A 14,784-nucleotide genomic window follows, 5' to 3' on the forward strand; every position below is an offset into this window, starting at 1 on the left:
TCCTCCTCCTCCTCCTCCTCCTCCTCCTCCTCAACTGCCCCGCGCTCACGGCAAAGGTTATCTCGGCTGACTCCATGTGTTGTAACCTTTACTTTCAGTCACACACACACTCTCTCTTTCGCTCCATATTTTGCTTTCTCTCTCACTCTCTCTCTCTCTCTCTATGTTTCTCTTTCTAGCCCCTTCTCTTTTCTTCTCTTTCTTTCTTTCTATTTCTCTCTCTTTTCTTTCTCGTCTTTCTCTCTCTCTTTCTCTCTTACTTTCTTCTTCTCTTTCTCTTCTTTCTCTTCTCTTTCTCTTCTTTCTCTTCTCTTTCCCTTCTTTCTCTTCTCTTTCTCTTCTTTATCTTCTCTTTCCCTTCTTTCTCTTCTCTTTCTCTTCTTTCTCTTCTCTTCTCTTCTCTCTCTCACTCACCCACTTAGCCACCCACACTCATTCCATCCCGCCTTCTCTCCCCCCTTTACTTTCTCCCTCGCTTCTTCCCTTTCCCTCTCTTTCTCCTCCTCCTCCTGTTCTCCGCCTTTCTCTCGCATTCCCAGCTGTTCGTATCCGTTTTTTTTTAAATCCTGTTTCTCAACACCTCATGACGCGCTCATGACAACGTATCCATAGCTTATGCAATCACAGAATGCTTATTATTTGGTTAGCGGTCATGCAGGGATTCTTATTCTGATACAGTTAAGAGAAAAATAAAGGGTTGTGGAACATTAATAAGCGCATTGCATCTCTCATTTGTAAGACCCTTGTTTAAAAGAACATAATAAACCTGATCGCCGTGTGTTTTGGTGTTAGTTGACTTTGAGTTGTATAATGTTGTTAGCTCGAGTTGCTACAACCGCTCTTTAGTTTATCCTTGAGTTGAAATGCAAAACGTGATCGTTGCGAAAGATTTTTTTTTTTTTTTTTTTTTTTTTTTTTTTTTTTGTATTCGGTTTGCATTTTGTTTTGTCTTGGTGAAGGGAGAGGGGGGAGGGGGGAGGGGAGGGGAGAGGGGATGATGATGGTGTAAGTGTGTGTGTGTGTGTGTATGTGTGTATGTGTGTGTGTTAGTGATGATGTTATTGATGATGATGATGATGATGATGATGTATCTGTGTGTGTGGGGGGGGGGGCGCTGGGAGAATCATCAACAGTGAATTCGATCAATTGCATATATATAATAAAGCGCATAATGCAGAAGTATCTAATCCCAATGACAAACAACCATGCATCGACATCTAAGAGTTAGAAAAAAAGGGAAACTTCTGAAAATCCCGAAGGTCAATTTGCTTCAGATCCTGTTTTCCTTCGGGTGAACTCTCACGAGGTTCTTAATCAATTTAAGAGTCGTTACGTGGGGGGTGATAATCAGATTTTTCGTTGATGTATGTTGATTCACTCCATAGAGTCAACCCAACAACCAAAAAAAAAAAAACAATTCCACCAAATACTGACTTTGTGTCTTGATTTTTTTTTTTTTTTTTTTTTTTTTTTTTTTTTTTTAAATCTGTGAGTGTTTTTTTTTTTCTAACCATACCCTTTTTGTTTTCGGATTTCTAGTTAATTAAGACGATTTTGATCCGAGTCTCTGAATGACTGAATAACTTTGAAAGGAATAAAACAAAACAAATACAGTGATATAGCTAAATGGATGGTCGTTCGGAACCTTCCGATGGCTGAAAAAGTCCCAAAAGAAGAAGAAGAGAAAGCTTCATAAAACTACAGTGAAGTGTCTTCCCCCCCACCCCCCCACACCCCCATCCACCCCCACCCATCCGACAACCTTCAGAAAAGATCGATTCAAAAAAAAAAAAAAAAAAACCGCAAGAAACACATAATTCAGATAATTGGAAACGTAGGAAACGTAACAAGCACAAAAGCACAAGAAAGTGAGAGTGAGTTGGGACGGGAGAAGCAAGTATGAGAAACGGATCAAGCCGCCATCATCCTGCCGTGGGCGGTCCCCCCCCTGGACTCCCCCCCGTCAACGCAATGGAGGCACATCAAGGCTTCTGCATCAAACACCAACGTTATGACGGGTAGGTTGTCTCTATGTCGCTCTGTAGGGGGCGTGGTGGTTGATGTACTGTACTAGGTACCATCTGTGGTACTATTATGATGAATAATGTCACGGTACTTAATTGTGTTAGATAGATGTTTTATTTTATTTTTATTTTTTTTTTTATTTTTTTTTTTTTTTCCCCTCTCTCTCTGTCTCAAATCCGGCTTTCCAATGGTATTCGGGTGTAGTTATTATTCCTTGTAAAACATTTTTTAGATGATTTTTTGGCTGCGGTGTGAGGATGAGTTAACATTCCAGGCTGAATGTTTTCCCTGTCTTATATGTTTATTTTGTGGAAGGTAATTTGTACTAAACTTACAAAATCAAAACATCCGTCGTTCATTTAACAAAGAAATCGTAGAAATACCAAGTACATATATTAAGTAATTGCTATGTATTATCACGTGTATTGGCGATTGATTCGAATGTTGATTGATGTTGCTATGAATCCTATACCAAGATCAATAAAAGATAAAATGCAAATCTTGCAAACGCTATCCATACATCAAACTTCGAATTTGTTTAACTCTCATTACAATCTATCAGTCACAGTAAATAACCATCACACGTAGATTACCCTCACCACAATACTTGACCGTCTCTATGAACTCTATGAAGCATGACTAAAGTATGATGACTGACTGTCCACATGTCTGTCGCAACAGTCGCCACCATCCTTCAGATGTGGCTATCTTAGAAAGCTTAGTGGGGACGCATTATTCAACGTCACACTAGCGCCATCTGCCGCTCTGGTCCGAGGATGGCATGTGGCTTGTTTGTTTACTCGTCGCAGCGTCTAAATGTTATGTCATTACGGCGAAATGTAGGGTAATCGTATGTTTTGGGTAGGGTGGTGATGGCGGTGCGATAGTTAAGGAAGAAAGTGATTGGTTTGTGATGACTTTTTTTTATAAGAAGATGATGATGATGATGATGATGATGATGGTGAATTCGTGTTCAGGTAATGCTAGGGATGGTCATCAAGAGAAGCAAGTTTGGGCTTTACGGTGCTTCTTAAATTGTGGTCCGACTGAGTGGATTACAGTTTCTGTTTATGAGTTTTTGTGCTTGCACGCATATAATATACCTCACTGACACCTCCTTCCCTCGCATCCTAAGCAAGATTAGTCTAAGAACTATGGAATCCTTCAAGTCACATCAGTTCAAGGAGGGTTTTAAAAGGATTAACGGATTCCCTGTTGACATTTCCGACTACATGGCGGTTCTTTCTTTCACCCGAGAGACGAAGTAGGTTGTTAAGTCTCATATATTCATTATCACTTAAGATGCGGAAGAGAATAATTAACTCGAATATTGACAAGGGAACCAGAAGCAAGAGAGACAAAAGTCGCTGTAACGGAAATCGACCGACGAAAGTCAGACGGAACCTGACAGAAATGTTCAAAACGGACGAAAAGACATAAGACATTCTTATTCTTGCCTCTGACTAAAGAAGCGCAAAGACGTTCGGTTCGTTTGACTAAAAAGCCCGCCAAAAAAAAAGACGTCAACTCCCCTACTGCGTTCGCTGAATTGATTTCATAAATTCTATTCCGGCGGTACAATGAACAGGTAGTGAACGGAGATTACAGGTGTGATTAAAGGACAAAGAAAGATGGACGACTCACGCTGGCAGGTAACCATAGCGACCTCCCGAGGGACCACAGGTGTCTAGGCCTATGCAGGGGGGTCCTCAGACGGTACCTGTTCTACCCGACACCTGACCTGATGCTCTTTATCCTCTTTATCCTACCTGGATTTCCTCTTCAGGTCACATAGGAGACATCTTTTGTTTCGTCTAGAGGGGTTTATATTATATCGAGTGGTTAAAATCCAGGTTGAAGATTTTCGAAACGGATATTTTATCACCATGAAGTAAAAATAAATTTACGTGTTAATGAAGCAATAGGAAAGTGTTCGACCCCCTCCCCCCCTTCCAGAGAACGAACACCTGACGCCAATATTGCGTCGCCAGGCTGGAGGGGCAGTGACAGACAGACCTCTTGCCATCTGGGTAATGGATTTATTATAAGGGACTTTCTTGACGGTGTGTGTCTGCCTTCCTTCTACCTCTCGAGTGATGGGGTCATATGTGCGTGCTTGTGTGTGTGTGTGTGTGTGTGTGTGTGTGTGTGTGTGTGTGTGTGTGTGTGTGTGCATGTGTATGTGTATGTACCTCTGTGTGTGCATCTGTGTGTGTGTGTGCATGTGTAAGTGTATGTACCTCTGTGTGTGTGTGTGTGTGTGTGCGTGTGTGCATGTGCATGTGTAAGTGTATGTACCTCTGTGTGTGCATCTGTGTATGTGTGTCACATTACATTTATGATCTATTTATTTACTCTTCACACGAATGCCACATAGCCATATGCAATGTACTCCTCATCAGCGATTGCCTCACGGTGACGAAACAGCCTTCATTATGAATAAATCTTCATCCCTTTTGTGAAGGATTTGCCGATGTTCAAATGAACAGTTCATTTCGCGTACATTAACCTCTACCTCGTGCGTTAACCCTTAAGGCACGAGTATTATCCCCAAAACAAAGATATTGATTGCCTAAACAGCAGTGACGTCAGGGTTAAATGACACCTAAATAGATGTGTATAACCTAAATAGAAGTTAGCAAAGACAAACGTAAGTGTATCCCGTTTTCACATGTTGTTAACCTACTTCAGAATAGTCATTGCATAACCAAGCTTAGTTCATGTGTGATGGGAAAGAGATGCAGGTTTTAACAGCGATGTGGTTTTGCTAAGTGTCTCTGGAGAGTGTAAAAAGAAGAGATAGGAATAGCCATTATTCTCTTTTTTTACTTAGCGCTTGGGGGTTAGTTCACTCTTACACACCTATGAGAATATGGATTCAGGGAAAAAGACATGAATAGGAAAAAGAAAATTGTGCAGTATTACGGTTTTGTGGTTTTAGTAGGGTTCAAGAGACTGCTTGTAGCCTTATCAAGGACTCGAAAGAGTACTGTGGTCTGATCTTTGCTTTAAGGGGGTCCATTAACCCTAATCGTTTCCAATGTACAGTCGTTTTTTTAGAAAGAAAAGACCGTTTCTTACCCAAAGTAATCAAAAGACGTTTCAAAATAAACCGCGCATGCGCAACAATGGCGTAGTCGACATGCTTTCCTTCGCGCGGTATCATGTCACGACAAGAAGCACAAACAAAGTGTCCAGCGGTTGTGCTTTGAAGAAATCAAAACCTTGTGACAGGACGAAGCCCAAAGCAATGCAGCGGGCGCCATGCGGTGGGTGTTAACCGCAGCTGGTAGGCCAGCCACCGGATGTAAGAACTCCTATAATTACACTTGGCTTCGTTTTCACCGTGTAGGCAAATAGATTTCTCTTATGTGATGCACAGAACACGCACATAAGCAGAGAGATATATCTTAGAGAGGGAGAGAGAGAGAGAGAGAGAGAGAGAGAGAGAGAGAGAGAGAGAGAGAGAGAGAGAGAAGAAGAAGACAGAGAGAGAGAGAGAGAGAGAGAGAGAGATAAGGATAAGCGGAGCATATGCTATATGCACTGAGGCGAGCCCGCCTGTGTCGGCGTGTGCAGTATTGTTAGAGAGCGACTGTGGGAACTCACGAGCTTGGACGGGGCTCGATCTGAGAGAGAGGGAGAGAGAGAGAGAGAGAGAGAGAGAGAGAGAGAGAGAGAGAGAGAGAGAGAGAGAGAGAGAGAGAGACAAAGAGAGAGAGAGAGAGGGAGAGAGAGAGAGAGAGAGAGACAAAGAGAGAGAGAGAGAGGGAGAGAGAGAGAGAGAGAGACAGGGAGACAGACAGAGAAAGAAACAGAGAAACAAACAGAGAGGCCGACAATCAACACAAAGATACATACACATGCAGAGATACACCCTAGAGATGAAATAAATAGACAAAGAAACAGAGATAACAGAACATGCACATAGCAGATTGCAAATACACATGCACTGATCGACCAGGAAAGGGAGAGAGAGAGAGAGAGAGAGAGAGAGAGAGAGAGAGAGAGAGAGAGAGAGAGAGAGAGAGAGGTAGATAGAGAGGGAGAGAGAAAGAGAGAGAGGGAGAGAGAGAGAGAGAGAGAGAAAGCAACACAACTCTTTCAAGCACAACTGAGGCCATACACTTCGTACAAACCGACTAACGATTTTCTCACACGACCACCACCACTTTTCGACCTGCGCGATTTACGATTTAATCATAATCTTGTTTCAAAAGCTCGAGGTAAACGATAGCCGAACCCCAAACTGGAAACAGCTGGATTAAGAGCTGGAAATTCAAAGGGTTTTTTTTTTTTTTTTTTTTTTTTTTTTTTTTTTTTTTTTTTTTTTTTTTTTTTGACATAACTCGATTTCCTTGAGGTTGGGGAATAGTTTGATTATCATTTTATTCACGGATATCTGTGAATATGCTTTGGGCGATGTCACATTTACTTCTTCGTAAGTAATGGAATCAGCCATATGGATGAAGTCGTTTTGTAAGGAATGTTTATGGGCAGTGTGTAATTACTGTCTAGTATATTATTTTTATTACTATTATTATTATATAAGTTACCAGTGCGTCTCAACAGGGGGTGTGTACGTGAAGATTAATATAACATATAAAAGTAACAAAATATAATAGCTTAACAAAAGGTACTGAGGAATAATATCGATAACTAGGAAAAAAAATACAGTTTACCGACAAAGAAAAGATAAAAGCGATAAAACAAATCGTTAAGAGTTAATAGGATAAGATGAACAAAAAAAATCGTAAAATATATTATCCTTAAAAAATCAGGATTGGTCCGACGATGATAAATATAAGATTACTTTGCCTCACTCTTAAGTCTTAAATATTATGTAATCTTAAGCATCATAAAGATCAGATTTATTAATTTGTATTTTCATATTTCATTAGAAAAAAAATATATATTGTGCATTGCCCTTGTATTCAATATCATTTAAGCTTATTTCCAGTGAATGTTTTTTTTGCATTCTATCAAGATGTGTTATATGCGAAGCAGAAATATTATTTACTACCAGTACAACCTGCTTGTAAGGTACAAAGACCCACCGGAAGTGCCACAATAAGCGATCGCTCTATCCTTTGTTTAGGATTTATTATTTTTAATGTTCTATCTTTGTTTACCAACCTGTCGATCGCCACCTGTTGGCAATTTACTTTGTTCTTTGTGTATAAAAAAAGTTAAATGATATTAATGTTTTCCTTTTCTCTTTCTTCAACAGGTATGTCAACAAAGACGTGTTATATGGTTTTCCAAAAGTTATAAGGACAGGTAAGTTTGATGAATGTCCTTCGATGACCAGGGGTAAGCCAGGTATTTCTACGTGATGTATCAAAATATATATATATATATATATATATATATATATATATATATATATATATATATATTTTTTTTTTTTTTTTTTTTTTTCCATTTTCTCAATCACGCCTCGAGTACGCATAGAATAAAATAAAAAAATAAATAAACATGATACAAACTAATAGAATCGAAAGAGTAATGACGTGGTCGTAAATCCTTAGCAACCTCGATGACATACGAGTTGGCTTTGCAAGTCATTCTTACATAGACGCCCATACCCATTGAATGCTCGGTCCATCACGCCCATATCCTGCTGATGGTTCGCTGGACACCGATGACCGTGGTGATGCAGGATTCAAACTCCAGGAATCCTACGCTTTATAGCCGGTCATCCTTCTTTTCATAAAACGTGAGGATGGAGTGTGTGTTGTCCTTCAGGCTCGCAGAGGTTATATCCACAAAAATGCAACCACCCTTTTTATTTTTTTTTTAACAGGAAGGACTTGATTATCGTATTTTTATGCAAAGTAGTTTAGGAAGGAAGAGGGAAGCAGAAGTAGAAGCAGAAGCAGAAGCCGTATTGACAGTGGCTACAACACCTTCGGGATACACGATATTGTCCCGCCTATTATCCTCAGTGCGAAGTCGATTACTTGTCAAGCCGCCCGTGATATCCCATAACCTCATTCAAAAGGAATGTCGAATGTTTTGTTTTTTTTTATTATTATTATTATTTTTTTAGTATGTATTAAAGTATCCTTTGAACTGCGCATTGGCTATGACGCACATCCCGTGTTGTACAGACCCCCTCCCCCCCCTCCCTTCTCGTGCCACGATTGTCCGTTTTCGTCGGTATTCCCGGAAAGGGGACTTGTGTAAGCGCCCACGGTCTGACGGATTGCAGGCGGTAATTGCAACTTATACAACGCCGATGACTGACTGGCACCTTGGCGGAGATACGAAATACGGTTAGCTATCATCACTCAGAGTCGATTTCAGAAGCGATAGAGATAGATCCTTTTGAAACTGATCGCTGTAAACTTATAAGAGTTAGTGTTAGGCTATCCACGAAGAAGCACCACCGTGCGTGTTGCGATTGAAAACGCGGGTGGAAATGGTATGCATAGCTTATTCGATCCAGCTCAGGTACTCGCGTGTTGTGTTGACATTCGAGCGGTGACTTCGCTATTATTGCGATTTCAGAGGGAGTAGAATCGTTTTTTTTCGCTCACCTTTGATCTTTACTTTGTTTAGGTGTTTTTGATTCAGGGTGGAAGAACAGAGGACGTGGAGCAAATAAAGTAACGTGGGGAATAAATATGAGAAGAAAGAGAATGCAGGAGGTGAAGATAGAAGAAAGAGGAGATTACAGAGAGAGAGATAGAGATAGATAGATAGATAGATAGAGAGAGAGAGAGAGAGAAATGGATAGAGAAAGAGAAAGTGAGCGATAGTTAGACAGAGAAAGAGAATAAGAAAGGATTCGATTTCGATTCTGAAAAAAGGAGAAAAAGGAGAGTGCGTTAAGAAAACAGTGAAAGGGATGGAAAAGATAACGAAGATGCAAAGGGCGGTAAGAAAGATCCTCAAAAGAATTTACGAGGATAGAATAAATTGAGGAGTGGGATAAGGATTATCGACTCGCAAGTAAATCAAAGGATAGGTATTTGTTCATACACTGAGAGTACAGCCTTGATGATCGGAATATTCAAGTGTTTTCATTAGCAAGGATTGTCTCGGGAGTTCATTACATAAGGACGTTAAAGGACACGTCTAAATGTTGTTGTTGTCGTTTTTATACACGACGTAATTGCAAATACGAAAATATCCGAAAGTGACAAAAAATAAACATTTTATTTCCGCCTCTGCCGTGGAAGGTAAACACCCAATTTATAACAGAGCCTAACAAGGAAAGGAGATTAGACAGTAGCAATTGCAGGGCAGGAGGGGGTAGGAAGAGCCGCAGGTAATAATTATTTGGGTAGCAAGAACGGTGGATATTTACGCATTATGTCCTTGGCGGAAAGGAGATGGAGAGGAAACGATGTATTGCCAACCGCGAGTGTGTGCCGTGAATCACCTTCCGAACTGCTGCCTGCCTGCCTGTGTCTAAACCCCCTCCCCTCCAACCCTTCACCCCTTCCCCACCCCTCCACCCCTTCCCCCTTCCCCTCCGGTAACTCCCTCCCCCATCTTTCCACTCCTTTAGCCCTCACTCCCCCTTCCCCTCCGGTAACCCCCTCCCCTCGTTGTTTGCTCTTCCCCCCCCCACACTTCTTGTACTCCTCCCCTCTTCCCCCCTCCCCTCCCCTCCCCTCCCTTCACCATCACCTTTTCAGGTTCAAGGACAGTCGTGGTATTTTCTTTCACCATTTATCTTTTATCATAATTTTATTTTTCATTTAATTATTCTTTTTTGGTTATCGTGGTCGTTCCTCCGTGAATCAATCTATTTTTTTTTCTCCTCACTGCGGCGTCTTGGTCACCATGGCAACAAAACTTACGCCTCTTGAGGCCGACTGCAGGGTTTTTCCCAGTCATTTCTTGCTTTCATTTTCTTCGTTTCTTGTTTTGGAGGGATGGGAAATAAGCTACCTGGCCTGTTAACCATGCGTTGTAATTTGTAGGAGTTACATTTCTTTGTTATTCCCCCTTTCGATAGCGTGGAAAACCGTCCCAGTTGAACTTTTGAATTTTAACTTGATTAATTTAACTCAATTCAGTTTTGCTTTGTTTTGTTTTAACTTAGTTTTGTTTTATTCTATTTCATTTTTTAATTCCATTTCGACCTCGCGATAAAGGTCAATGTTATTTTTTTTTATTTTAGCTTACTTTTTTTTATCTTATTTATTTTTTAAACTCCATTCCGACTTCGCGATAAAGTTCCGAATCGCCGATCGCTCACAGGAGACCACACGCGCACACGTCCCCCCCCCTCCCTTGCATTGACGGCGACGACAGCACACACTAACACCCACTCCCCCCCTCCCCCTCTCTCTCCCTCCCTCCCTCCCACCCAGAACGAGGTCGCGCGCCGTCTTAACCCACTGACCTCAGCTCCACCCGCTCTCTAACCGTATACCCATCCCTCCTTTAAAAGCTCTCTCGGGTGTCGTTTTCGTTTCGTCCCCCCCCCTTACCCACTCTTCCCTCCTCCTCCCCTCTCTCTCCTCTTCCCCTTCTCCTCCTCCCCTCTCCCCCCTTTTCCCTCTCTCCCCTCTCTCCCCTTTCCCCTCTTCCCCTCTCTCTCTCCCCTCTTCCCCCTCTCCCCTCTCTTCCCCTCTCCCCTCTCTTCCCCCCCTCTACCCTCTCTTCCCCCTCTTCCTCTCCCCCCTCTCCCCTCCCCTCTCCCCTCTCGTAGTACATCCTCGAAAACTGATACAGTAAAGGTACCTCGGATATTAATTAATCCTCACCTTCGGAGATTTTCTGTTTGTCAGCGGAATCCTTGAAAGCAGACCGGTTCGGATGAATGTGCAATGATGAATTCGCAAGCAAAGAGGAGGATCTCTTGATAGATGAATATCCAGATCGCCAGATTATCTTCGGAAATAAATACCACCGCACTGTATTTGTACTTGGGGAGACGGGCGTCCGCAACAAGGAAATAGGCAAAACACTTTCTGTTTTTTTGTTCCAATTCTGTTTTAATTTTTTCATTCAAACGTTCGCAATTCAAAGGAACGCAGGGGTTCAAAATATATTTTCAGAATATTTATTTTTATTTTTTTTCATTTATCTATTTATTCATTAAGATTTTTCAAATTTCCTTCTTCTTATTTCCTCTTCCTTCTTTTTTCTTCCTGTTACGTCAGTCTCCATCTTTACCACCTTGTATTTATTCCCTCCCCCCTCCCCTCTCTTCTCTCCCCCCCCCCTCATTTATCCTTAACCCCCTCCCATCTTCCCCCCCTCTCATTTTCCCTTAACGCCCTCCCCTCTCTTCCCTCCTCCTCTTTTTCCCCTAACCCCTCTACCCCCTCCCTCCCTCCTCCCCTCTCTTCCCCCTCCTCTTTTTCCCATAACCCCTCTACCCCCTCCCTCCTCCCCTCTCTTCCCTCCTCCTCTTTTTCCCATAACCCCCTCCCCCCTCCCTCCCTCCCTCCCTCCGCTTTAGTTGCCCAGTGACAAAGGTAAATAGTGAATCTCCCCTGTAATCAATATCACTCTTTTTTATATGTAAGTCAGTAAAGTAGCTTCGAGGATGTATGTACTTACACTTATATAAGTACGTATAAGTACGTACAATAACGTTGCGGACGCGTATGTGCGTCTTTGCGCCGCACTTCGGTTCAGTAGCTTCGTGGACATGCGCACTTGCATTTACATCCGGACTTATATAAGCTCGTAAGTAACTCTGCGAGCGTATGTATGTACATTTACTTACATCCATATACGTAAACATATTCTGATTCATGTACGTACACTTATATAAATAATCTATACTTGATTAGTAACAAATTATATATAAAAAAGGGACATCAGGTTCACCACTCTAAGGAAAGAATATTGCTTTGTTGAAATTAATCATTCATATTAACCCCGAACGTCAGTACATTAAGCACGCGAACACCGGAAACATGTATGTGTAAATACCTGTCTCTCTCTCTATCTCTCTCTCTCTCTCTCTCTCTCTCTCTCTCTCTCTCTCTCTCTCTCTCTCTCTCTCTCTCTCTCTCTCTCTCTTATACACACACACACACACCACAGTACACCACACCACACTCACACATACATACAAATATCTATATCTATCTATCTATCTATATATATGTATATATATATATATATATTGTTACTCAGCAATTCCCTCATTCATTGATTTATTTTTTCATCTCATTAATCTTTACCACTTCTGGATTTCCTTATTCATGTTTCCTTTCTCTTTTTTTTCCTTTTCACAAGATCCTTCGATTTCTCGCACTTTTTCCTTTGTTTTCTTTGAAGAGCCACGATGCGTGACTGCCATTCGCTGAGTCAGTCTTGTAATCTGCCATTCTTTCCATTTCATATCACGTTCTTCCTTATTGTGTGTCTCTTCTCTGTTGTTGTTGTTTTCTACTTATATATTTTTTTTTGTTTTGTTCTCATATTCATATATTTTTTTTACGAGTGGTTGCTATGCTTGTTGGGAATATTTTTACAACGATGCAAGAACGCTGGAACATCCCACTTGCTTGACTGGCGTATCGAAGGATATTCTTTAACGTTGATATTAATTGGATTTTCATTCGCTCGCTCATTTATTACTCTCATTTTCTTTCTTTCCTTTTCGGTAGGTCTCATTTTGTTTTCGGTTTATTTAGTTTTATTTAGTGATGTTTGACTCGGGATGTACTTTTATAGATTATGTATATCTTTTATAGGCTGTAGTTTTTTTGCTGTTTTTTCTTCGTCTGAAATAAGGAGAGACAGACAGACAGGTAGACAGACAGACAGACACACACACAGACAGGCAGACAGACAGACACACACACTGACACACAGACAGACAAACAGACAGACAGAAAAAAAGACAGAAACAAAGGGTGCGGAGCAAACGTAATTACGCAAAACATTCGCCTAAGCAAGTCAAGCAACCTCGAGACACCGTGTCAGACATTCATACATACGTCTTGCGAATCCTCCTCCTCGACGTGCCTGGAGATTCGAAACAAGAGTCTCTTTGTTCGCAGCATCCGAGAACCCGTAGGAGATAGGAGGTGCCCCGAGGTTTTAGAAATCTTAGAGAGGTATCCGTCTTGCTATAGGAATATGGCTGACACCCAGTGGTATGGCGATCTCCCGTTTTTTTTTTCGGGATTATAGGGATTATCTTCTCGACGTTTTTTGGGAAAGGATAATTCGCCAGGGGGTGTTTTAAGGATAGGGTATTTGTATTTGTTTCCGGGAAGGATAGATGATGAGGAGTGTTTATTTATCCTAGGCTGAGACGGATCCTTTATGACGATGACCTCTCTCTCTCTCTCTCTCTCTCTCTCTCTCTCTCTCTCTCTCTCTCTCTCTCTCTCTCTCTCTCTCTCTCTCTCTCTCTCTCTCTCTCACGAGGTTCCTCTCGATCGCGTTGATCTCTTCAAAATGAGTTTCAAAAGAGAGAGAGAGAGAGAGAGGGAGAGAGAGAGAGAAAGAGAAAGAGAGAGAGAGAGAGAGAGAGAGAGACGAGGCAAGTCGAACGCAGCTAATAAGACCGTCACAATCGAGCGTTGGAAAGTTGCTTCTTCCGAGACCGGTTCCCAGGTGGTGGGTGGAGAGGCAGGCAGGCAGGTGGTACTGGCGAGGGAGGGAGGGAGGGAGGGAGGGAGGGAGGGAGGAAGGGAAAAGGTACTTTGTGGTTCAGAGGAAGGTGTTTGGACAGTGAGAGGCACGTGCGTGTGTGTGTGCGTGTGTGTGTATGTGTGTGTTTGTGTGTGTGTTTGTCGTGTGTGTGTGTGTGTCTGTGCGTGTGTGTTTGTGTTTGTGTTTGTCGTGCGTGTTTATGTTTGTGTTTGTGCGTGTATGTGTGTGTTTGTGCGTGTATGTGTGTGTTTGTGTGTGTGTGTGTGTGTGTTTGTGTGTGTGTGTCTGAGTGTTCGTGTGTTTGTATTTTTTGTTCTACATATTCATTCCTCTCGCGTATGGTCATCTGTTTGCAAGAGGAGAAGGACACAAGCACAGCATACAAATAATCCAAACAAACCGCTCGCTCAGCAAAGCAAAGGTAGCAGGCAGCACCAGCAGCATTTCGTGGGCGTGTGCTCGGGAGACAGTGATTGCAGTTGCTATCTGTATCTCAGGTTGCAAACGCGATCGCAATGAGTGAAGTAAGGATGCGACGTGCTCCTACTCATGTCTAATGACTCATATCCGTCTTCGGGTAACCAGCTCAGCTGTGAGAGGTGATTTATCCGCATAGGTGGTCATGCACGGGAGTACACTTGTCTTGTATCTGGCGCATGATTTTAAGAAACGAGCGATTTTCGGGGTGATGAGAACCGCCGACCGTAACGGAGGGAGAGTCCATGCGTGTATCCTGTATCAAGGTGGGATCCCATTCATTAGTCTCTTTGCAAACACTCCTTTATCGGTTCCATTCTAGGTACTCGTTCGTCTGTCTGTCTCTCTTTTCTCTCTCTCTCTCTCTCTCTCTCTCTCTCTCTCTTTCTCTCTCTCTCTCTCTCTCTCTCTCTCTCTCTCTCTCTCTCTCTCTCTCTCTCTCTCTCTCTCTATTTATCTATATATATATGTCTTTCTTCCTCTCTCTCTAACTTTCTCTCTCTCTCTTTCTCTCTCATTATTTACTTAGTTATCTCTTATTTTCGACTCTTCCCTCGTTCATTTGTACCCTGACTGTACTGCTTCCACCAAGGTCACAGACTGCATATCCGCCTCCCCCACCCCCACCCACCCATACCCCTTCCCCCCAACCTATCAGGATCCCCCCACCCCCGATACGCGGGCCTTCCCATCCAT

The 14,784-nt window shown here is 42.2% G+C and overlaps 1 protein-coding gene across 5 annotated transcripts in view; it reads left to right on the forward strand.

Moving 5' to 3' along the window:
* Window positions 1-14,784, forward strand: part of Ptr (patched domain-containing protein) — a 149,512-nt gene that overhangs the window by 46,414 nt on the left and 88,314 nt on the right. For 3 of the 5 annotated variants that reach the window (XM_086554502.1, XM_086554495.1, XR_015192519.1), the window contains one exon: window positions 1,540-2,018. The exons of the other annotated variants lie outside the window; for them this stretch is intronic. In XM_086554502.1, the coding sequence (XP_086410628.1) occupies window positions 1,900-2,018 (119 nt within the window). In that variant the 5' untranslated portion in view covers window positions 1,540-1,899. Of the gene's footprint in view, window positions 1-1,539; window positions 2,019-14,784 lie in introns of those variants that run through there. 5 annotated transcript variants of the gene reach the window in all.

This window comes from Penaeus japonicus, unplaced genomic scaffold, assembly GCF_977035675.1.
Source record: "Penaeus japonicus unplaced genomic scaffold, GWHDUDI00000001_assembly GWHDUDI00000003, whole genome shotgun sequence".
Taxonomy (NCBI): Eukaryota; Metazoa; Arthropoda; class Malacostraca; order Decapoda; family Penaeidae; genus Penaeus; species Penaeus japonicus.